The sequence below is a fragment of the Caloenas nicobarica genome, chromosome 20 (genome assembly GCF_036013445.1).
Source record: "Caloenas nicobarica isolate bCalNic1 chromosome 20, bCalNic1.hap1, whole genome shotgun sequence".
Lineage (NCBI taxonomy): Eukaryota > Metazoa > Chordata > Aves > Columbiformes > Columbidae > Caloenas > Caloenas nicobarica.
Genome location: NC_088264.1, coordinates 3754272 through 3780225, shown reverse-complemented (window position 1 = coordinate 3780225; position 25954 = coordinate 3754272). Strand labels below are relative to the sequence as shown.

At 41.2% G+C, this 25954-nt stretch overlaps 2 protein-coding genes across 4 annotated transcripts in view; both read right to left on the bottom strand.

The window, feature by feature from the left end:
• RABGAP1L (RAB GTPase activating protein 1 like) overlaps positions 1 to 25954 on the bottom strand; it is a 230141-nt gene that overhangs the window by 129063 nt on the left and 75124 nt on the right. The window lies entirely within an intron of this gene.
• On the bottom strand, positions 18033 to 19118 carry GPR52 (G protein-coupled receptor 52). The gene has a single exon (XM_065649136.1). It carries the CDS (start codon positions 19116 to 19118, stop codon positions 18033 to 18035), a length of 1086 nt encoding a protein of 361 aa, XP_065505208.1.

Below are 25954 nucleotides of genomic sequence, written 5' to 3'. Positions count from 1 at the left end.
AATTAATTAAGAGGAATTGAAATAGAGGAATTTTATGTTCCCATCCTCCCTTAAGAAAATTAACTCTATGGTTAAAGTTTAACATTCCAATACGAAAACTATTCAGCACACTTCAATAGAGGAACCTCTTGGGTCTCACCAAGCACACAATCTCTCCTTCCCTTTGGCTTCTTAGCAGTAACCTGCTCCTGTCCCCAGTGCCACCTACGCTGCAAACTTCTCTTGCTATTTTCTTGGCCAAGCAGAAGCCATCCAGAGCCATCAAACCCACTACCGAAGCCGCTCTCCCGTGGCCAGCAAAGCACCGGATCGGAGCGCCCAGCACAGCCCGGCAGCCTTTGTAAAAATGGACAAGTACGTGACACGCGTGACGGGGAGGCAAGGTCAACCCTACCACCTCACGACCACCAGACCTACGCTCTATCGGGTATTTCCCCTTAGTGTAACGCCAAAAACAGGCTTTGGCAACGCAAGGATGTATCGGTTGTGCCTGTGCCTTCTCTTCTGCCTTCAGCCTCATGCTTTTTTATATTTTTCACTTCATTCACAGTTGTAATCTAAATTTCTGTTCTGTACAGTGTAAACCATTGCATCCAAAGTTAAGGCAGTCACATCCAGAAGGCAAGAAAATCTTCACATACTGCTTCATACAAACACAGTCTATCATACACTCCACTTTTAATGTATTTATTATCCAATCTCTTTGTTTTCTCAAGTATTATGTTGTTGAATTGGTTGAGCAGGCTTTACAAAACTTTGCCTACCTACTGAAAACATGTTCTGTTTCAATAACTTTAATACCGCTGACTAAACGTTAGCGACGATAACATTCACGTATCATCTTGTCATTAAAAGTGTTCATGCGTATTGTTTCTGGATTTAAAAGCTTCATCACCATTCTGCGACCTCTTCTTTATCTTGTCATTTCTCCAGGATTTGTTGCAACAAATAACAAGACTGCTTTCAGCACCCAATTACAGGAACAATGTTATCCTCTAACCGCATAAGACAGCTTTTCATTAAACTTGCTCTCACCAATACATCACTATTAGCAATGCATTAAAATGTATTTTTAGCCTCATTTCTTATGGAAATGAATCTTCCCCAACCCCTGGGTGGGTTCCAGCTCTCCCTCCGTGTCTGTCTCGCTCCAGTATCCACAGCGAGGGGCAGCAGGAGGGTGCTCGACACTTTTGTCACCCGCTTCGTTATTTGTAGACAAACTTGTTTCTGACCAGTAGGTCAGAAATAGAAAATAAATGACTTCAAAACTAGTATTTTCACTAAATTGCGTTCTTCCTCGCCTCTACAAATCTATACCGGCCCACAGCGATGGCAAAGGCATTCATTTGTTGTATCTGTGAATGACTAGCTAGTTACTTAGCAAAAGCCACCTTCACATTTCTTCGCTGAGCACATTTGGGGCTTTTTGGCTGGGGGGCGGGAGGAGGTGTCCTGAGGGCTGAGATCAACGCGCTTCACAAAATCTCTCCCAAGTTTTTGCCAAAACATTCGTCTTCATTATTATGCAAGACATTTTTGTTTGATATTTAGGTAACTGAACAAGTTGTTCTCATATAAATTTCTTCTACGTTGTTCACTTTTAGAAAAAGGATGTTATTTTCTCAGATTCGCATCAGTTACGCACATAGACACCAACTCAGTTTCTTCCACAAAGACGACCACAATTGCATTTGCTGGCCTGTCCAAAGATTTGCACTTTTCCTTTACTTTTGGGGTCAGCTGTGGTTTAATCATTATTACAACAAATCCATTCTGCTCTTTCTTTGATAACGTCAAGCACTTAGTTGTTCTTTCGGGAAGGGCAGGGGGGCTGAGACTTTTGCTTCTACACAGAGGACAGTAAGAGGCACCTGATAACCAACTGTAACCGGTATAATCTGCAAAACCAAGAGCCTGAGGAACATCACTACAGGACTTAGAGATTTTTATTCACAGTAATATCTTTTCTCAGGTGCCTATTTTGAATAAAGCATTATGACTTACAGTACAAACACCACTGCTCCTAAACAGGACATTTATTTGCACTCTCTTCATAATTCATCCCCCACCTCATTGTCCATAAATACACCATCAGCACAACTTATCGCTCTCATAACCTTCCCGTCAGTAATGCTACAACAATCCTATAAACTAGCGATTTAAGGCTCCACACAGTCACATCCACATAAGGATTAGAATTATCGTGCTATTTTATTCAGGCTTTAGAAAGCCAAGTACTATGGACAGCCATTATTTCCTATGCATGGGGTTTTCTGCGCTAATCACCTAGATTCTTACTAGAATTTGAACGCTCTGTCCATATAGCTTGAATATTATTCCTATCTTCCTATCCACCTAGGAATACCACAAGCATGAAAAACTAACTGTACTTGGAAAGCACGGGAAGCGTGAAAAGGTTGGTATTAAAAAGTTGTTAATTTTTCACCGTACACAATAGCAACAGAATGACACTCGGTACAGACAGTGGAGACAGGATCCAGGCTCTGTCAGGTTTTAGAGTACCGGCTGCCACAGAAGTAATTGCCAAATGCTTTTTCTGCTTTACTCAGAAATTAGAGGCACGTTCTGAAGTGTACTGAATCTCCAGGGCGAAGCTTTCTAAAATACTACACCACTCCCCTGATTCTTCAGATTACTTTTATGCAAATTTGACACTTTTTCTTACTGTTTTCATTATAAGGTATATTTGGTTTTGACGTCTAGAAAGCACAGCCTCAGCAGCAGCAGAGCTGCTCTTCACACTTTAACCCAGAAAATTCCCAAACTCTGGAAGCTGTCCCGCCTACCAACCCTCAGAAACACAATTACAGCTTTCCTGAAAAAGCCTTCACTAAGCTCTCAGCTTCAGCTCCATACGGGCTAGGAAAATAATAATAATAACAACAACAATAATAATACAGCAATACCAATTCTGGCAGAGCCCTGCTTCACCTACTGCTCCATGGAAGGAGGTGGATAACTTCAGAGTTCACATAAAAGTTTGGAAAATGTGTAGCTGGTGGGGACAATTATAAGAACTGCAGTTCTACAGCTAGATTCTTCTAGAATGCGTTATTCATCTTGACAAAATCTCATCACTGGCCCACTAAAGACCTTCGTTTATTCCTCAGACAATGGATGCTGCTCGTCTCTCCTCTGCAATTTTGCTTCACATCAAGAATTACCAGGGAGCAAACAAACGAGGTGTCCCCAAACAACCGCTTCAGCGATTACTTTTCTAATCCTGTTTTAGAGTTATTAATGCTCAAATCAAGATAGTTCATACAAATTTAACAGTGCCTACTTCTAAGGAAACTCTTATTTCTAACATCATTATTTTGTTACACAAACTGTGGAACTGGAACAGACACAGTGAAGGGATGGATGTTGTCTACTTCTTGGTATTAACAAGACGTCAAAAAAATTCTCTACTGGATGATGGAAAGAGGTAGAAAAAACAAACACTGTTGGTTCCAACAGGGCAGAAATGCGATTTATCCCTCCCCGCCTGCTACCACCCAGCAGTATTTTAAACCAACTTCATATATATTAGATGAGGAGTAGCATAAGTCACCTGCCCTATCACCCGTCCTGGACACCGGACAAAAGGGTGACCGCTGAGTTTAAGAGAGCAGCCCGCTTCCAAAATAAATTTCAGTACAAGACAGCCCAGCAAGACGAAGCTCTGCCGAACGCACGCAATAGATGCTGCCCGCTGTGAAAGCAATGGGAAACACACACTCAAGTCTGCCATTGTTTCATTTGATTCCATTTTTCCACACACTGTCCGACCTCTCATCCAATTCTTTTACCCAGCTGAAAGCTCTCTTTTGGAGTACAACTCTGAATCTTTGGAATGTTTTTTGATCAACAAAAACTTACTTGGTCTGCAATTGCCCTCTACTAAACATTAATTGTTCACACCCCGGAGAATTCCAGTTCCCAATCGAAACTAAAAAAAGTAGTATGAGACATGCTATTTCACACCAATATCATTAATCTACGTTCAGAAAGGTTACTTAACTTTTCTACTCCCTTCTGATCTCAACCAAACTGTAAACAAGCGCCAGCTATGAAAGGCAAGGACGCAGTGGTATCCCAACACGTACCGCGTGAGGTGCCGCCCTCTCCGGCCGGGAGGGACCACCTAAACGTGGCTTTGGAAAGAATCCCGACCGCCCAACTGGCTTCAGGCTCCTCTTCCAACAGCTCGTGCTCCTCCAGTCGCGCTGCTCCCGTGCACGATGCGGAGCGCCCGCGTTAGAACGGGCTGGAAGCACTTGATGGCAAATATATGGAAAAAGGAGAATTGGAAAAAGAGAAGATCGGCAAAATAGGTGGTATTGAAAAAACAGAAATCAATGAAAAATAGGAGGAAAGGAAGCAAGCCATTATGCTGATGGATCCATTATGTTTAACTCATAATAGTATTTACATCAGTAGCATAACCTTCAATTCCAGGAAGACAACTCAACGATCGGAAGTAAAGATGAGCTGTAATCCCTAACGTTAGAAGAAAATGATCACATCTCAAGTTTCAGTAAGTTTATAGACTGTGGAGATTATTTACTTGTTACTATTAAATCCACAGTTGTTGAGTTACTTGACTGTGAGATTTTGGGTTGCTCAGGTCTACTTGGGAGCCTCACATGAGCATTTAGGAACTTTAAATCCCCAGGTTTCAAAGGGCTGTTCTTTCTCTTTCTGCTACATTTTCAAAAAAGATCACTATATGCAAAGCTCTAAAAGCCACATGATATAGTTCTTGCCTCAAACAGTCCTAGCTCTCTCTCATTATTTATTGCCTCTCTAATAGAATGACCTTTAAGTCTGAAGATCTTACCCTGTGGGTATCTACCGTATAATGCTGAGGTCTGGAAGACAGAGCAGATGACAAAGAAACACCGACCGATTCGTGTCGGTCCCGCTAACAACTTCTCAGAGCAGGTACGGTCTTTTAAACTTAAAGAAAGATCTCGAGTAAAGATCTGAATTGTCAGAGACAGAGAGGAGCGAGGATATTGATCAGCCAGAAAAGGAAACCTCAGACCAAGATAAACAAGGGCAATCAAAAAGCGCAAAATTAGTTAGAAACCATCTGATCAGCTCTTGGTCATACCTTAATAACTTCTGTTTGTTTTAAACAGAATATATTACAGGAGAGGTAATTTATACCTGGTGTCAGGATTGAAACAATATTACTTGAAGTTTAGGTCATTTAGAGACTGAGAATGCACCCAAGCAGATAGATTTGAACCCTCAAGCACTTTTTGAAATAAAAAAATAATGATGTTTAACCATAAAAAGAAACAAAAGGAAAGGAAAAAGGAAAGGGGAGAAGGGAAAAAGGAAAAAGGAGAGGGGGGAAAAAAGGAGAGGGGGAAAAAAGGAGAGGGGGGAAAAAAAGGAGAGACGAGAGAGGAAAAAGGTTCTTGCTTTTCTAAGTAATCTTCCACTTCATAAGCCTAAGAAAATGACTTTTCATAGAAAAAAAAAAGAAACAAAATGATAGAAATCAAAACAAGTAAAAGCAAGGACGGCTGACTAAGCTGCTTCTCTTTTTTTCCACATTCAGTCCTACTGAGGGAAATAAATGAACTAATCGGAAGTGTAAAAAACCAGAAGCCAACATTTGACAACACTGCAAGGAGAAACACCCTCGAAAATAAGGCAAAAGGTTTCAGAAAAAAACACATTCTTCAAACATCGAAAACTTTTGCCTTTCCAGAAGTCCCCACAGCGACCAGAGGAAACTCACTGACGGCACCGCTGTTGACGAAGGGCTTTGTCGGGTGATGTTTTGTTCCGTTTGCTTCAAGGTTTCTGTACCGTTCAGCGGCCGAGTTCCAGGGCTGCTCTGGAGTCGGTCCCGCGCACCCAGATGGCGGCTCCGCGTGTGCCGGCCGGGGACGGAGGACGTTCTCCTTCATCCCGGGCTCGGGAGCAGCTCACATCTTATATAAACCCAACCACAGCCCCGCACGGAAGATTTTGTTCAAACAAACAAAAGAATTGCAGAATTACGGCGCCTCCGGGCCGATCCTCTGACACGTTAAGGCCTATTTACAACGGCATATCGCACACCAAGACACGTCTGGATCGTAACGCGTGGAGCTTCTGCCCCTGTGGTATGAAATTTAGCGTATGTGCTCAAACACTCAGGCGTTCTCCAAGGGAATGTAACTCATCGCCATACGCTGCCTAAAAAAGTCATTGCTTCAGGCATTAATTGTGTGAGTTCCGAAGTAACTTTTAGATTTGAAATCTTCAGCACTGCAGAATGTCAAGTCGAAAAGACCTCAGAATGTATTCATGTATTCCAATACCTCCTGTGAATTACCTAACAACGAAATAAGCGTGAAAGTTGCCCATTTTGCAGCCTATAACTATATATTTGATCAAGATCCAAGTCTTCAAAAACAACAGACCAAAATAAGAAGAAAAAATACAATCTTTTCTAGTCACTGTTGAAAGTGAGCTTACAATGAAGCTGGTTATCAAAGCTGCTAATCTATTAAGAGAAGTAAAAAAACGAGTCTAAACCAAATATTAGAGTTACACTTTTCTAAGCGTTAACACTAAAATTATTAAAAATAAAAGTATCTCTGTCTTTTTGTTAGGGTTCAGAGCCAAGATTTTGCTTCCAATCTTCTGAACCACTTCTATGAGGTTTTAGTGGTTACCAAGACAGGACTCAAATCCATCCACACAAAACATTAAATTTATGTTCTAAGTCTAACTGTGAGTTCATGAAACTCCAAGAACAATGAAACCTAAATATAACACAATGTATGCTAATATTGCCCTAATTTTGAAAGAAAATGATTAATAAGAAAGCAGGTCAACTCCAACACAGCTAGAGATGCTGTTGCAAAGGACCAGAAAGAACTGGAGGGGCTGAACTGAGATAAATCATTTTGTCCGGTGATAACAGCATAAGACACAACCTGAACTTGATTAACATGCATGAGACTATTTTGTTGTGGACAATAAAGGTGGCAGGAATAATAAATTGAAGTGTGACCAACAACATTCTGTTACGCAGAAAGTTCTCACAGGATGAAAAAGGCTTCTTGTGGCAGGAGTTAAGAATTGACTTAAATATCTACCAAAAGTTCTACACAACAGTAAATAGGTATATAACCTTTTATTTAAGATTACAGTCTTAGAGCTATAGAAAAATATGGTTTTCGTTAAAAGCAAACAAACAAAACCAAACCCCCACATTCCCTTCAGGAATGAATCCTTCGAGATTTCAAATCTGATTTTGCATGTTCAAATAGTCCATCTGGCAAACCGGACAGTAAAAGATGACAGCAACCAAAAAATAAGATTTAAACTTCAGCCAATCTTTAATCTAGTCATAGAATGTCTTAATGCCTTTTATGTTCATATGGTCATATTTCACTTCAAAGAAAAATGGCCAATATGCTGTTAAATTTTAAAAATAAGAGCAATTCAATGCACCACAGTTCTGGGGGAAGGGCTCAACAAAGGAACTATAACAAAATTTAGCCAAGCTCTTTGGAGTTCAGATACAGAAGTTCTAAAATAATAACCTAGAGTTATACGTTTTAAACTGTCATATGTTTATCATAACAATCTGCGTTTGAAGTTTTTTAATAATGTGAAATCATATAGCATCATATTCTTACAAACGGCATTTTCACATACATGGAAAAATACTGTTTTTAAATCCTGCCGGTCAATTTGCTTATTCAGAAAGTAGGCCGAAAGCACGAAGGGCAACGTAGCAAACCGGAGCTGAGCATTCTCTCCCTTTTTGCTTTCACGGTCTATGCTTTTCAGCCCTAAGAGAGATGAGGAAGGTGGGTTTCTGAACGTACATTAACGTATCATCATCAGTTCAGCACACAAATACAGACGCGCAGTTGCTTCACGTGAGATTTCTGTCCTCTTTGTCACGCTGCAGCTGCCACACCAAACAGACAAAACTCAGCCAAACTTCCTTAAAATCCCAAGGTTTCCCTGAAGTCCACGGGGATTCTGTTTGCAGCAGGGACAAAGGGGTGGACCAAAATGTTTATTGTTAACAATACTGGCAAGCTACCACATTTAAAAGCTGCAAAAATGCTTTTTGATGAAAACATTGTAAAGATAAGCTGACTTCTAGACTGAAATTTGTCTGTCTGTATGAATGCGAACATTGTTAGCGGGCATGTTTGCAATGCACGCTACCTTCAGTTTTCATTATTTTAAATCACCAGTAACAAGAATATTTCCAAGAATAGCGGGGAGGAAAAAAAGGTATAAGCTAAATATCCACCTGAAATTTCAACTTTTTCTGCACAAGCACATTGTTTCTCAAACAATTATTACTTCAGAAGGAAGAAAAACAAAAATACCCATGGTCTCGCCGGTTTCGGCAAGTTCACTTAAATTAATCTACAAGAAAACGAACGAGACATAGTCATGAAAATAATTTCAATAGTGACATCTTCAGCTACACTTTTGCCCAATGTTTTCCAAGATTTTCCACATCTTGAATCCACGAACACAAGGAAGAAGACTCAAGCTGGCCTAAAATGCAGTGGTACATGGGACTGCAACACAGGAAAACAACTTTGAGCACAGAGAATCCAGATCATGATTTAGCCGCAAAGACAAGGCACAAGCACTTTGCATAGGAGGGACCAGAATGCACCTTATAAATTGGATTTTATTCACAGGACATAACTATTGATACTGGTTTTAAAAGAAAATGAGAAAATGTTAAGAGCAAACCAGTGTTAACTGATCTCATTGCAAAATGAAAGGAGTAGGATGGAACAGCTTCCCCCTATTAAAAAAATAACGAGAATATATAGCTGTGGAGATACAGACAGGCAGAACAAACTACGCGCTGTTGCCAACTCTAAATATATCAGCCCCAGCTCTACGGAGATCTAGTTAGAATTCTGGTTTTATTTCTCAATGGCCAACACGTTATTTCAGAAAATACATATCATGTTGCTGATACGGAGTGGAACAGCACGGCCACAATCGACCCTCATCACGGCTCATTAAGATATTTATTTGCCTTACTCACGGTGGGGCTTTGTTGTTAATCTTCACTGTTAACTTCGGTCATTGCAGAAATGCTTGAAAAATACCAAGGAGTAGTTGGGAAATGCTAACTTTATGTCACAGTCACAGGAGGCGGCCAGGGAAATTTTCGCAAGGATTTAGTCCCTCTTCAAACACAATCCTGCAGCCTCCGTAGTGTTTTTCCTAGTGGTCTGGTACCACCCGTTTTCTAGGAGCGTGATGAAGCAGAGGACTTGTTGGACTCTGGGAGGGGTACACAACACACCCATGTCTAGTGTAGGCATCCTTACTTCTGCAGCATCGCTTTTTATTTTAAAAAATCATGGGATTTAGGCGGGGCTAAGAAGCCTTTGTTTTGCCTTATAAGAAGAGCTTGGCTCTTATTGAACAACAACAAAAAAATCAGCCTCTAATACGTGACATCAGAATTAGCAATATAGTCCCCTTCACAACTGCTTTGTTGACGCTCTTCCAAAAGGTGAGAAAAGATGGGGACAGTCGATCATACTGACACTTGTACTCTCACAGCCACCTTCACTTGTCACTCACTACCTTATTCAGAAAATACAGCTGAAGTTAACTGCGCATTCTTTTCCTGACTCACCAAATATGAAAATAAATACCCAGAGTTGGTATATGACAAGTAATACAGATGTAAGGACACACCGGAGCAGGAGCGTGAGGCCGGCCCAGGGTTCCTGTGCCATCGCTACTGTCTGCGGCAGGCAGAAGAATTTAATACATTTAATACATTATTCTTTGAATGTATCTGAATTTTTAACCTATGTCAGCTTTTGACATCCGGAGTGTCTTTTGTCCACGTATTCCACAGTCACCGCATACAGTTTGGTTTCATACTGCTACCTTGATTTTATTTTATTTTCTACACTGGAAGAGAAGCACCGAGCAATTATATCCCGTTCTCCCCTATGACATTCACAACCCTGCAGACCCCGCGTGCCCCCTGCACCTGAGTCCTGCCTTTTCGGGAGGGGAAGATCCCGGACAGAGATTGTCCTGGAAAGAAGAGCAGGTCCCTTGTCCCTCCCCAGAGCCCCTTCCAGCTCTGCTACCCCCGGTATTCGACACCCAGGCACACCATGGCAACGGCAGCGATGCTTCCCAATAGTTTCCTTTATTATTTTTATAATTATTAATATCTCAATAGTGTTTGGTAAGTCATGGCTCATTAAAGTACCATTTCCATAAGGTGACTTAGAGTAATCCAAAATCCTCTTCCCGACAAGAAACAGATATAATTCATTTTATTATTGGATGGAAGCGAAGGGCTGCTTTTCTTCGGAATCAATATTTGTATTTAATCTCTTGAATTTCATCTGCCTCTTCAAATCTTTCCCAAAATAAATTATCAACAGTATTCCTCACATACATCACATTCCAAATCCCTTTTTACCAGAGTAAAAAGTTTTCATCTTGTTATGAATTTATTTTTAAACAAAATCAATACCATTATTACAAGAGCACTTTGCTATGATTTTTATTTTTGAAATGCAGGCAGACCTAATGCAGAGAAATTCATAAAATAAGATGATCACCAAAGCACATTTGTATCAACAACTAACCATCACAGACACACTTTTCCCCCAAAAAGCTTCCCAAGCCAGGAGAAACCAGAAGAAAGGAGCTGCAAACGCACAGGGATAACACGGACAACACTTCCAACTGCACTCCATACAACAGATAAAGTATCTCCATAAATGGCATCCAAAATACTGATTCACCGCCAAAACGGAGTTTCTTTAGTTAGCGACCTTTACAAATAAAATCAGTGGAAAATTGTCTTTCAGCCCAACAGAAGCCGTTGGAGAACTTGTCATCTGTCAATGAGGCTTGTTGCCAAGACACCTGAAATCTAGTAAACAAGGTACAGCAATAGTGGATTTTAGATACAATGAAATGCAGCCTCGATAGATTTAAGACTAGATGTAGTTCCCTTCAAAGACATCATCTTCCTAATATTCTCATAAAGGTTTTTACAGGAGTCAAGTGAAGAACACATCTACGTAACAGCAAAATTGAATTTCAAATTTGAAATGGAACTTTAAGAAAAGCTCAAAGCCAGAGATCAAGTAGAGCAGAGCCAGCAAAAGAAATTAATTAATTGGTTGTGAGCTCCCAAGGTAAGAGATCACAGAAAATATGGTCTCTGAAAGTCCCAAGCTGAAAAATCAAAAATCTTCAAAGCAATTTAATTATTATGGCATGTAGTTACGCTTATATTTATTAGATTTCTATAGGTGATCTTCATAAGCCAACACGAAATATTGCCTGGACAATATTAAGTAACCAATATTGCAGAGGAAATAGTTTTAGCTAAAGGTCTTTCCTGTGTAGCCTCTGTTTGCTGCTTTGGCTTTGCTAATGTTAGTACACACTGAGCGCTCCTCCAGCTCTACCCACAAAATGGTCCCCAAAACCCTTGAAGTGAAGAAAAAGCTGCCACTGAAACCTTGCCACTACATGACTGTTTACAACTCTTATGCACAGTTGCATTAAAACTCTTTATAAAAACTGTAGTGCCCAAAATCTGATTATAATAAAATTCTCTTCTGAAGATCCTGTTCAGCATAGATGAAAAAGACTAATCTGTTCTTGACCTAATAACAATTCGTTACTCTTTTTTTTAAGTTACCATGACTTTCCTTACCATTAAAAACCCTGCTAAACGGAGCTCTAAACGAAGCTGAGGCAGTTAAAGGCGTTATTGCCTTCAGCTGAGCCAGACCGGTAACTCCACTTGATAACGCCACACGTACAGGACACACACGGGATCCAGCCACGCCAGCGTTCCGGGCCATACAGCCCTACCCGCGGCCAAAAATGGGTTTGCGCCGAGTTTTGACTGACCTGCAACGGCCGAGGATGAGGAGGCGATGGAAGGAGCGTTTTGTTCTGCTGCTGGAAGGGTAACGCTTCAAACCACCCCGGGTTCCGGCAGGCGGGACTGAGAGAGATCTCAGCTGTAGGTGATGATTGTAATTTAAGCCCAGGTGTGAAATGGAGATAGGGTAAGGCAGCAGCATTAAGGTAAACTACCAAAATGACTAAATTAAGGTCACCTGGTGTCATGTTTGCCCTCACAAAGCCACCACCTTACCTGGGCTCATCTGATGGAGTCATTTTGCACCAGATGAGGAGCAGTCCATCTGAGGAACGGTCAAGCTCTTCTGCCTCAGTACACAGATCCTACATTTGCTTCCCCGCGGTACAACAGCTAATGAGAACCTGTATGCCATGATCACCTAATAAACACCAAAACCTGTGCGTGCAGCAAGCGGCTGTTCTAGGTCACAACAAATTTACCTGATCACGGAAAATATCATTTGTCCATTTACAATTTTAAATGTAGATCCTACACAAGAGGAACCTTTAAATACAGGCACAAGCATAAATAACACTGCAGAGATCATACGAGCACTAGAAATCTTCACCTGGTACAGCTATTTGAAGACTTTCCTGCCCAAAGTGTATGAAATTCATAGTAGTACATGTTTAATAAGTAACATACTTGGTTCTCTACCAGGGACACTATTATACTTAACCTATTCTTCATTTAAATCTCTCATGAAACTGACTTCTTCCGTGATTAAAAGAATTTGTGCTTATTCAAATGACAAGCGGTATGTATTTCATTTCAAGAAAACAATTAAACAAAAAGCAATGCTGTCAAAATGCAGAAATGCCCTTGCATGATTAACACTGACATCTCTGCGCTTCCCCTTCTCCAAACCTTCACGTTTTGCCACTTTTTCTAATACTGCCGCTTGTAAAAATTCCGACTGCGGGCTTCGAGGCAGGGACGAACATCTTTTTCCCTGGTAATCATTGCACTTACAAAAGTTTCATTTCGATCCTAACCACCCGCTCTTTGCTCAAACCGAGCAGCCGGTGATGAAAACGAGCAGCCTTCAGCGTTGCTGTCCCATTCTTCTCGAGAGGGTTAAGTTTGGCAGCAGTCACCATAAAACTCCGAAGATCTCTAGGCTTTTTTACTGCCTGAAATTGCTTTTCCTACCCTCCCATCGGCACAGCTGAAAGCACCAGGGTTTCCTTATAGTCGCCCTACCTTTCACAGTGGTGGACAAAGGAAAAGTCCAAAGCAGTGACGGCTGTACAAGCGAGGTTTTGCGAGCGTTTCCTCCAGGCTGTGCTGGGGCACAGAGCCATTACCAGCTGCTTCTCCACTCCCATACTGTTCCTTCAGCACTTACAGCTCAGATCTTATTTGTTAGAAGAATATTCCTAATATCAGACGGGGAAAGGAGTCATTTTATTTAAGACTGACTAGAAAAATTTGTGAGTAGGAAGCTACCGTTAACTATCCTTCTACATCGCTTTCACCCCACTAATCTACAATGACACAGCCTTTTGTTAACAATTAGAAATGTTTAATCACTGCAGAGATCTATGTATAAATGTAGTATATATTAAAAAAATTAAACACGTCTATGTTAAATAGGAAAAAACCCACAGATTTTACTTGAACTTCATATTTGGCTTAGCAAAAATCACGTAATCTTTGGAAAATACTATCTTTAAGCAATGTTCCGGGCAACACTGCAATTAGCAGGAAAACACCACCTCAGTGATGCTTCCCTTTCTGGAAAGGCCTAAAAATTAATTGGCATCTTGTTAACAAAGTCATGTTTGGTTTTGCCATTCAAATGACATAAAATATATTCATTAAAAAAAAAATCTAATTCAGTTCTTTACTAGAATGACACACCACTCCAGCCGTAGAACTGCCTGAAGAGAGACAGAGGTAGCGGGGGGGGATGAAGTCAAAGGCTTAAACTTCTCCTTTTGGTGCCAGTGACAATAAAATGGAAAGACATGGATTATTAAAAATAATCGTAAAAACGATGTAAATGCTATTTTCAAAAGGGCTTTATAACCTGTCTCTAAGAAAGATGGCTCAAGAAAGCGAAACACTCCAAACTTTTCAGTAGAGGAAGCACAAAGATTCTGCACAAAAATAAACCTAGCACGATACTTCGTGCTTTACCAAGTACAATTACAAAATGGATCCTTAAGCAGCAACGGGGAAAGAATATGGTTACTGTAAGATAATAAGTTAACTTTTAAAAGACAGCACTGTGCTTTTCATTACTACAGTTCTCTTTCCCTTTAAAGAATGGTAATTTAAGAAGGAATTCACTTGGCCATTCCAGAAAATAAAGCAGCACACAGAATTTGGTGTAGAAAAATTACTCTTCTGGCAGCACTTTTGCTGCCATGACACATTTTTTTTTTTTTCTCACTTTTCCATAGGCTGAAGACATGAGGTTCCAAAACCAGCAACGCAATCGACCTGGACAGAGCCGCCGCTACACTACGGGCGCGAGCATTCCGGAGAAATGGAACAGCACAACATAACCTACTTGCACAAAGGAATTTTAGATACAGATATAGATATGTATACGTTTTGCTTACCTATTAGGTATCTCTCTTCACTTTACCCCTTTTATTTAATATTCTACATACCTCTCATGGCTACTTTAGGGTTTTTTTTTAAGGAACCTAAAAAGTTTTAGCGACTCCCTCAATGTATCTGTATATGGAGAGACTTTATTATTACCTATAGTATCAACAACAATTTTTTCATACGGATTTCTTTGCTCACTGTCTGGTCACCAATTTACTAAGTATTTCATTAATCATAAAGATCTTCAGGCACATGAAAGTGGGATACGTGCTCCAGACACCAGCTGTAAAAGTCTCATTCTTTAATCGAGATTTTTGTACAAGAACATGAGACTTTATATAATGACAGAATGAAAATCAAAAGTGACAGATTGGGTGACTGGAATTCCTAGTGCACTTTTTTTAATCCATTAAAACATCCAGCCTTATAATTTTGGAAGAGAATTCGGCGCCAGCTGGAATCCTCAGACAACATTAGTAAAACAATAACAAACCTCCCTCAAATAAAATTTTAAATCATGAATTTAGAAAATGCTTTCAAAAAACAAAACGCACGTACTAAATTTAAAAATTCGTGTGACCGATCACCAGGACAAGTACCGTCATCTTGCAAACAGGGAGAAGAAACGCAGTGTTCAACTCTGCTGAGGGTGTTTAATTTGACAGATTCCAGGAGACTGGGATTTACAGAGAGCAGGTTGAGGTGTGACTTTACAGCAGCTGAAACTCAAGGTCCAGATCAGCAAATTAGCTTTGCACCAATAACGGTAAGCGAACATTTAAGAATAAACCCCCCCAAAAAAGGACAAAGAACCTAGGAAACTACGGTTTGTTTGCAGGGTATTGGATTTCTACTCTAGTCTCTCCCTCCAAGGACGGCCTGAGGAAAGACAAAATATTCAGTCCCACCTGCCAACTCCAGGCGATGGTGGAGAGAAAAGTATTGCTAATTCTGCCTTTAGGGCTGGCGAGTAAACCTTGTGCCGCAGCCTCGGGCGCGAAACTCCCTTTTCTGACCCATCGTTGCAGGCAATAAAGCTTCGAGTTGATGGACACCAACTCTGTTTGTTGAGGTTCTACAAGAAGAGTTCGACTAAGGCACTACCGATCCAAAGGAGTTACCTTCTGTTAATTCTACGTGTTTGCAGTTATAGTACCACGCTAACAATGAATCTACTGCTTTCAGGCTGGGTTTAATAAAGAGGTTAGTTCAACTTCAGACACTTCCCGGAACTTTTCTTGAATTTCAGGTCCCACAGAAACTTGTTACCAGGAACACCAATAAAAACCAGAAGCGGTGAGTGGTCAGATCTGGAGCACAGATACAAAACTACTTTGTCGGTGTGAAACCAGCCCCTTGAGTTGTGAGAAATGAGATATTTTGTTGTTCCTTGTCTAAGTCTTGCACGCTGAGGACCGACTAAGCAGGAAACAATGGCGAAGTGGTGACAAAACTAACTGAATCCAGGTCGTGTTTGTAAGAAGAGACGGGGTTACACAACTTCAAAGAGCAGCAGTCAGCCAAAGAGAACCTTCCGACATAAACGGCAGCTTCTCGAAAGGCGGCAGCCGATACATTCCTGTAGACATGGAGCATTACAAGATACATGCAACAACACAACTCATTTTTCCACAGTATCTGTCAAGGCTAATCGTTAGCAACAGCTCAGCTCAGCTAGAGGAATGTTTCAAGTCATATTTCAATCTGCTTTTAAGAGTGTACAACGCTAGAAACCGGTACATAAATGTTTAAGATGGCAAGGAAGCAGCTTTGAGTTTTGGAGTTTAAATTGTCCACTCCTGAGTCCCAACCCAAAAGAACTTCCACAGAAAATGGAGCATGACATCAGGGAACTAAAGCCAAGGCTGGTTTTGATATACATAATACTACTTTATTCCATTGTTTCAACTTTCTTACAGGTTTAAAAAAATGTACAGGGGTTCAGAACCACCTCAACAGAACAAAGAATACATCATGAAGGGAGAGCTAGAGTCAAACCACAAGTGTGCACGCGTGGTTAGCTTCCATTACAAAAAGTAATAGGCACAATCTTTACATATGTGTTTTGGTGAAAGAAGGAATAATAGTGCAGTGTTAAAAGGCACCAATAATCAATAATTGGGCCTTTTAAAAAAAAGCCAATAACCATCTAAGAAAATTACATTTGGTTCAAAATAATAATTTAAATATGTTATTGACTAGCATGCATCTGAACCCCTGGAAATTTATTACACAAACCTAATGTGCGCCCTTGCAAAATAAAAAAGATTTCATCGGTGGACCTGAAAATCAGTTCAGTACAAAAGGAAATACTGAAGCTTTTTGCCTGTATTTAATACTAAACTGTCTTGCTCGCCTCCTCCAAGAACACTTGTCTAACAAACAGCTATTCAACAACTGCACAGAAGTATTTCTCTTAAAGCAAGTGTAATTTTTCAATCCCGTAGCATTGACCTATTCCATGTGCTAGGAAAACATTAGGCACAGACCACAATTTACATTTTCTCTAAAAAAAATACAGCATGTGCAAGCTAGGTTCACACAACGGATTGACAGCTACAACAGTAAGCTAGTTAGATTTCCCAAAGATAAGGGTTAGTTTTAATTTTCTAAGCAGTGCTGCGCACTGTTCTGTGCGATTATCGTATTTGCATTAGGATTATCTGTGTAGCCGATAAAGGAGAAGCTTTAGTACACCCTAAAGGACACTACATCGATACCGTGTGCTGATTTAACAGGATCAAGAGAATGAGATTGAAGAAGTCCTTGTCCACGGCAGCTGCAGTTACCCAGCCAGCCAGGAGGGGCTATTGCTTCCTGCAGGACAAACGGTTTGAAACTCGGTTACCTCCTTGGTGCCCTCAAACTAACCCACTTGGACGCGATGGGATCTAGGGAGGCACAGTATGGAAAAGAAAAAGGGGAACGAGAGGGAGAGCTTCTGTGGAATTTGTACCAAAATGTGCCATTTTATCCAAAAGCGTCATGCCCGGTGTAGGATTTATGCGCTGCGGATTGCTTGTACAACTGAAAATTGTACAAGACGTGAGCAGAGATAGAGCTGATTATTTATCTGCAATATTTACTATAGTCCTCAAGTATATAATTTACGGATAGCCACTTACTGTGCTGTTGATTGTTTCCTCTTAAATATATTTAAATTCAGAAGGCTACAGTATATTCTGACACAAAGATATTAAGACAACTTTTCTACAAGGGAGAAAGTAGACGGTAGTAACTAACTTATTTTATGAGGAACCTCCTCTGATGTGGTAGTTATTTCATGCCCTTTGGAAGATTTTTAGTTCTGACTTTCTCGGTTGTCTCTGTCGAATTGCTCTGCTCACAACTGCACTAGAGCTTCACCCCAGCTCAGCGACCCCTCTCACAGCAGCCTTCGCCTTCTCCGCAACCACTTTGAAACTCACTCTAACATCACAGCAAACTATTCAAGTAAACATTTCTCTTCTGGCAAGTTTCCAGGTACAGCAAATACTATCAAAACTCCACGTTTGATCGCATGCGCCAGTTTTCTTTAAATGGAGCAGGAATTAGCCCGTTTTCTTGGCTTAGGGTCCCGTACGTCCCTGTCTTTTAAACACATACAAGATGAACATATTGTCTCTGACAGTCTCCGCAGTCCCAGCCTGAAAACGCTGTTGGAGAGGCTATAGATCACACAGTTGCAGAAACTATTGCTTATAGCAAGCCACGTCGTTAAGAAGGAAAGCGCTGGGTTTTCCAACACCCTAGAGCTCTCCAGCAGAAAGTATATGATATAGGGGAGCCACAGCACGTAGAACACACTGGTTATCCGAAACAAGACCATGGCATAGCGGCGATCGGGGCTGTGCCCAGTCTCCCCAGCAGCATCCACTTCGTGGCTAGGAAATCGAGCTCTCCGATCGTTTATCTCTTTGGTGTGCTGCCGGCAAATTTTAAAGATGTGGAAATAGGTGAAACATATGACAAAGGCAGCAGGGGCGTATAGTAAGCACACGATAAAGCCAGTGAAATAGGCATTAGTTAGCCAGGAGGTAGCACACCATTCAAAAATATCTCCATGGTAACCAGGTTTTCCCCAACCAAAAAAGGAAGGCAAGAAGATCAGACAAGAGTATATCCAGATCAAAATGATGCAGAGTCTCAAGCGACAAGGTGTGACCAGCTGGTTATAGGAGAGAGGCTTTGTTATAGCGAGATAGCGATCCACGCTGATGCAAGCCAGACATGCCATAGATACGCTTTTTAGCACTGAGATGATATATCCAAAAACTTGGCACATCAAGGACTCGTGGACACCTGTCGAGTAGTGGAGCAGCGACAAAGTAGGAACCAGGCAGCTAACTCCAACAAAAAGATCGGCATAGGCCATGGTCTGAATAAAATAGCTGGTGGTGTAATGGTGCAGAAGTGGAGCACAGTGAAAAACAAATATCACAGTTAAGTTACCCGCAATAATTAAAAATGTTAGCAAGACAATAACAACTGTCTCAAGGATACAGATGTCAACTGCATTGTAGTGACCAAATCCAAGAGGGCAGGAGAGATGTTCAGACACGTTCAGAACACTACTGCTCATATTCAGAGTCCTCCATTCAATCCATCGGGACTGGTTCATGTTTTGTGACTGGGGAACACTGCAATCTGAGCCGTAGTGAGCAGACGACCTGCTGAACAGCAGCTACGCTCTGCTTCAGCGTCTCACGGTCTCTCTTGGTAGACACTGCCAGTGCTTACATTTGGGAGGGTTACAGTCCCATAGCTGTTGATGCCTCCTCAGCATCAGGGCATCACCTCTGGCACACCTTAGCTTTAAGGAAAGAAAAGAAAGAAACAAACAAAAGAGAAGAAAAAAAAAAAAAAAGCCAGAAAGAGAAAGGCCACTGATCAGCTCCTCCAGTGCTCTTGACCAATCTTTAGCAAACACAAGGCACTTCTAAAACAAACAGGTACTGTGAAATATGGAAATAAAAAATGAGCAAAGAAAGAGACACATTCATTTCCCAGGGAAGGAAGGGGGGGAATCTCTGCTTATTTTCCTGAGAAAGTCATTTACTTTGGAATACAATGGGGTGAAGGGGAGGAAGAGAAGGAGGAACCCCAGTACAGCTCAGGTTTCCTTGACCAGCAGTTACTGGAGATTATCTTTTTAATGTCCCAATTTAAATCACAGACCGACTGGAGAGTAAAGGAAAAAGTTCATCATCTAATGCTGTCTTTTCTGGCTCCATTCAGGAGTCGGTATTCTGTATGATCCATGCTATTCATCGGAAAGGTAAGGAAAACATTTTTGTCAAGGTTAATTCCAATAGACTCACCACCGTTTGGGTATGAATAATGAATTTTATTTGGAGGGAGATGGGTGGGGGACAAGGCAGGTCTGTCCTCTGACTCCCAAGAAAGCAAACATACATCTCGCATACAATGAGGAAGATTACGTCTATTCCTTTGAAAATGAAAATAATTTAAGGAGATAATTTGGAGACTTATGTCAATATTCACAATTCCTTCCAGCACTTATAGTCCATTACAATTATTAATGCCAAAAGCATAATTCAAGGTCCCCACCGACAAAATAAATCCTCTTGAATTTAATTTCAGCAGTGGTAATTTAAAATCATCATCTTTGGAAACTCTGCCATATCTGCTCCAGGGGGTCAGTACACAGGAGTCCACAGCTCTATCCATGACATTTCTCACCTCGGTAGCAACACCTGAATCATTTCACAAACCCTCATACAACGAGAACAGAAACTTCCATCTGCATTCTGCTGGGAAGCTAATGAAACGCTGATTTGACTAGAAAAGCTGCCATTGTTTACTACTCCATTATTCTGTTATTCAGCTTCATCTTCTACGTAGTTTTAGGGTTTCTATATTTATTAGACGATCAGCATAATAAACAGTTGCTTTTAAAAAATGTTCTTTGAATTGCAGGACATTACCTTGTTCATTTTATTCACAGTTATGGAGGAAGCAAATGTTAAAAGAAAGCATCTTCTGTGTTCAGTTTTAAGTAAATGCTTGATTAGTTCAGGAATCATTAGGCAGGTAATGAATTGTACACAACCTTGCTTTTTCAAAGGCCCCTAAACTGTTAAAATCATCTTTCATCCTAGAGTTCCTGAGACTAGAAGACTGGCAGTGAAAATTAATGAATCCACAGAAAATCATCTCCAAGGTCATTCAGATATTACGCTGGCATTTGCTTTAAGTCTCTTTAAAAGTACCGGAATCTTTCTGATGTTTTTGATAGTCCTTGCTGTGTCTTCAGGAGGAATTTCGGGTACTAGAAAAGAAAAATTTCCAATTCTGTTGCAGCAGTTTGAGAGAAAGCATTCTTTTCGGAGTTAATTTCCTGCCGTGCATCGCCACGCTGTACAGAAAGTCCTTTCGATTTTATAACATCCCAGAATATTTCCGGCTATTCATGCCCTTTGTCTATAAAGCAACAAAACACGTATCAAATCACTACTTTCTCTAATTCTTGGTTAAAGCAAGGCAGCAATCTCTCTCACCTACACGCATCCTTACCAGCCGCCGCGATGAACTGCTTGACAGGGGAGTCCTACTTACTGTGGCGCGGCTGGAGCTTCTGTCGCTGTTTCTCTCCTTCCCCCTTGAAATTACTGCTTGCACCTGAGTCCGCTCCTCCTCCTTCTCCTCCTCCTCCTCCTCTCCCCAGCAGATGCAGCCGAGCCGGGCGCTGCAAAGGTGACCGGCCCCCCCAATGGCCGCGCCGCTGTCACTTGGTAACGGCGGCCGGGCCGGCGGCGCCCCCCGCAGCGCGGCGGGGGAACGGAGCCGAGCGGGGCCGAGCGGGGCCGAACGAAACCGAGCGGGGCCGAACGAAACCGAGCGGGGCCGAGCGGGGCCGAGCGGAGCGGCTGCGGGAGCGGGAAAGCCGCCCTGGGGGTCGAGGTTCCAAGCGTTGGGACCCTCTCGTTGGAACCGCCGAGCTCCAAACCCCACCAAAGACTTGAAGAATGTTTGAAGTGCAGAGGATATACACTCCCCCCACTCTAAAAAAAAAAAAAAAATCACATTTCGATCCGGTCCACCCAACTGCCTACAGTTGTGTAGGTTATTGTAGAAACCATCACCACCTCACTAAAAATGTTCATTAGGAGTTATTCTCAGATGGCTAATTTCCTGTGCATCTCTTGTTTTGCGAAGCTAAACATTTACAATGTCGATTTGCCACGGTTTGACACAAATTTTGTCCTGCTTAAAAGACAAAATTATGGTCCCCTAAAAATTATTTTCATACTTCAGGCAGATTTATTTTAGAACTCATCTGCAACCAGTTTCAATACTGTACCAATGTTTAGTTGCTCCACACAATAGCAAACATCAGTTTTAATACAAATAGTTGTGAGTAACACATTCTTTTTCAAAGCACAGACTTTTTAACCCGATTAACTGATCTCTCCATTCATGCAAATAGATGCTGTTATTCCCTGGTTAAGGACTCGGAACTTTTGTTTACTTCGTGCTTCCTAAAAATAAAACCAGCAGCAGAAGTACAATCATCAAAGTTACCTTGCACACGTCCTTAGACACAGAAACAGCAAATTTAGGTACCAAACAGTATTCTGGGCTCTAGCTCAGCAAAATACATGTGTCAAGAATGGTATCGGAGGCTTTAACAAACTAAGTCAGTAGAAACTACAGTGATGTAAATTCTTCTAGTTCCAAGGCAAACCACAGGCAAAATTTTAATAAGCTGCTCCTGGGTTAACATCTTGTATTTTGAGTATAGCCTGGAGCAAAGATCCAAGCCTGAGTGACAAGTCTGTAGAAATGGGAAGCAGCATAAAATGCAGCAGCGTGAGAACGGCTCGCGATAACGGCGTGTGATAATGCCAAATTCCTCCATCGAAGGATTTAAGAAAAAAACCTAAAATCACTCCCAACACCTCCGAACTGTAAATGGCTGCAACAACAGATTTAATGACTAAATTTAGTCCCCGAGTACAGCTTTAAGCCGCAGCTATCCATACCACGGGCGGAACAATAGGAAGCAATTTTTATTCCTCCTCTTCCCACTCCTCCCGCGGGGAGGAGGAGGAGAACAGCACCGGTGTGCACAGCCATGGCAGCACCAGCGCTTCTCCGGCCCGGTTCCACAGAAACAAAGGGCCAAAACACCTTAAAATGGATATTAGGAACCTCAAAGACATCGTAGCACGTTAGATAAGCAAAGGTAAAGCCTAAAATTAAGTGGACAACAGAAACGACACGCTCAGTCATCCTACTCCAGGCAGATTTGAATATTGGCGACTCCTAAAGATTTCAAACCTTGTGGCGGCCACCGAGTCACCTTGCGGACAGGTCAGACCCGCTGCTGCGCAAAACTGCCCCAAACCCTGTGCTCAGCGTTCCGAACAAGCACCCGCGTCAGCCAAATATGTCAGGTTTTGTACTAGAAATCCAGATACTGCTAAGCAGGTAAGAGGGAAAAAAAAAAAAAAAAATCGATGGCAACGTCTGCTGGTTGGTTTTCAGTGCAGGTAAAATGCTTCCCTGTCATGAATTATAATTAAACGGCCAAAGTGACTAAAAAAAAAAAAAAACAAAAAACAAAAAAGTGATTTCTTCGTGGAAATACAAGCAGGCTTCCTTCACTACAAAAAGAAAAAAAATAAAGTCATGCTGCAAGCTGCCAGCGGCTTTACCACCTCAGCTACTCCCGGTGGCATTTTCTAAGGAGCAGCAGCGCAAACTTCAACAGACTGACTGCACTGACTTGTACTGCGTTGTATGTGTATTTGGAGGCAAGTGTAAATTAAAGCAGAAATCCGTTAGTCCTGACAAAACTATGCCACTGCAGACAGAATTCTACAAGATGTGGCAATACCAGAATGTTCTATGGGAGGCCGCACATTAAAAAGCTGTAAGGAAAATGTTTTCTGTCTGCGGGTTAGAGACATCATAGGGACTCTGGCACAGTTTTAAACTGTGCTTCAGGATTTTTTTTTTTTTTAATTTGCATATAAAGAAACGGAAGTGAGAAGGACAGAACTACTGGAAGCATTTAATGGCTATCACCAAGGCAGTATTTTATATGGCGCATAAATTCCATAGCTGGTTACATCCGTCAGAAGGACTGAGTACTCTTCTTCAAGCTGAATAGAAGGAGCAATTCCACACCTTCTTTATGAGTTACATCAGCTAGAAACAACAGAAGTTACCACCCAAAACAGAAGACTCTCACCATCTGATCCTGCTGAAAACAGAGGAGACGCAGGAGCTCGAGCTTTGTGTATGAAAAGAGCCCGTGAAAGCAGCGGTGACGTGTGGGACCCTGTGAGGACGAGACATAAAGCTTCTCAGACAGAAAAAGTCCACGCAGCGGTAGATTTGGAAGCTCCAAACAAGGACACAATCTATTACTCATTTCTTCTATTTGGACAGGAATAGCAATATTTGTTTTCTATATCTTTTTTTTTTTTTTTTGTACGGCAACAGGACTGATAGAAGCAATTCCTGTCGTGCACAAAGCAGCATCTCGGTCGCACCACTCATTTCTAGTTTGAAGTCTTTCAGGACTGCCTTTGTTAAAATATTGGATGGACAGCTGGATTAAATGGACAACAATCATTTCTGTAAAATCTTTTTAAAAGGCATTGATTAGAGCAGGGAGATGCAGCTGAGAGCGTGGGATGAAGAACATAATAGTTATTTACTTAGATGCAGACCTGAATGACAATGTTGACACACATACCACCTCCTTACCTTTCTTTCTTCCACCCAACTTTTTTTTTTTTTAAGTATTATTTTCTTTTATCCACTTTCACCTTAACCTACAGAACAAAGGTGTTTCTTCAGTTTGCTTTATTTTTATCTCACCTGCCTCTGGCATTTCCCTGTCCACCACATCATACGGACACACTGGTTTTGGTTTTAATGCCTCCAGAAAAATTCTGTTCTATAAAGCTTGCAGCTTGTAGCGCAGCTTAAAGATCAAGTAAAGGAAGAAAAATCAGTAGTTGCCTAAAAAATGTTGGGGTGTGTGTGTGTACATGTTTGTTTGTTGGTTTGGTTTTTTTTACATCAGACTAGTGTTTGAGGTTGCTCTCTGAAGCCATATTGGTCCTGTATTTAGGGCAGAAATCAGTTTAATTTGTTATTTGGAATATAAAGGCTCTTTACAAAATCCACCCACTACAGCCATCTATTTAAAAAACTGCCATGAAGAGCTCTAGCTTACACAGAACGCACAGGAATGTTCACCTGAGTAAAGGCACATAATATGAGATAGAAAAGGTATACACATAGATGCATAAAAGCATTATTTTTTCTCAAAATAAATGTCTTAATCTAATAACGTAAGACTCCTTGAAACACTTCACATTGGAAGGCACATCTGGCTATCAAAACCCAGCTCAAAGCAAGGCCAACACCAAAGTCGGGTCCAACGGCTTGCGCGGGCCCCGCTTCCAACATTCGACCACTCGCAACGTGACGTACAATTTTTCTTGCTGCAGTTCGTCTTCATGGTCACCAAGACTAAACACAGTCAGGCCAGTGGTAAAAACCCAGAAGTGTTAGTTCTCAAGGAAACTACGGTATCTTGTAGAAAGTTTAAACCCATGAAATATTTCTCCGCCTGATATTCTCATTTCTCAGTTTTGCTATCACAGATCGGTTTCCTTCCCTTCTCCCTCCCACCCCATGATCATAAAAAATGCCATAAATCATTTTACAATGCTACGGCCCACATACCCCTGTGACTGCAAAAAAGATCAAGCAATATGAGTTCCGCAGCTACATGTTTGAAATGCAGATGCTCTTGTGGAGCACTTACCCCACTGCTACAGGGAAAAAAATATCCCCAAAACCTACACAAGCCTTTTCTGCATTAGAGGCAAAACGGAATTTGATGGCAGCGACGGGAGTAGGTTCTTTAAGGTGGGGAAGAAGGAAGGGGTTGGTATAATTTGGTGGAAGGGGAGTTCAGGTCAGCTAGTAACATTATTCCTGTATTTAATAAACATTAAGCAAATATTTGGCATAAATTGCTACAAAATCCCTTTAAACATTACTACTGTGATCTCATGGATTAGATGGTTACTTTTCTGAATTTTACATTAAAGAACATTCTTCTTCAGGAGGAGGGTTATATTGATGCCCTTATGACAAATGGAATTCACTTTACAAACTCAATTCGGAGTGACATATACCACCAAACTTGTGTGCCTCCAATCAATAGAAATAAAACACCTGCAATAAACTATCTATCAAGAACTGAAATGCTGCGAAGTCTAATGAATGGTGATAACTAGCATTTTTCGGGAATTAAACATAGTATTTATTTTAACAGCACTTGAGCTACATACGGATGCTATTTACTAATTGACCACATATGGTAAGAAAAGCTCAGCTTTTTCTTTAGCTCCTGCTTTCACTGTGTGCCTGATGTTCGGTCAGTGGTTTGTGGAAACAGACGGA

Coding starts and splice junctions, on each gene's coding strand:
- GPR52 (XM_065649136.1), bottom strand. CDS start 19,118: ATGAACCAGTCCCGATGGATTGAATGGAGGACTCTGAATATGAGCAGT.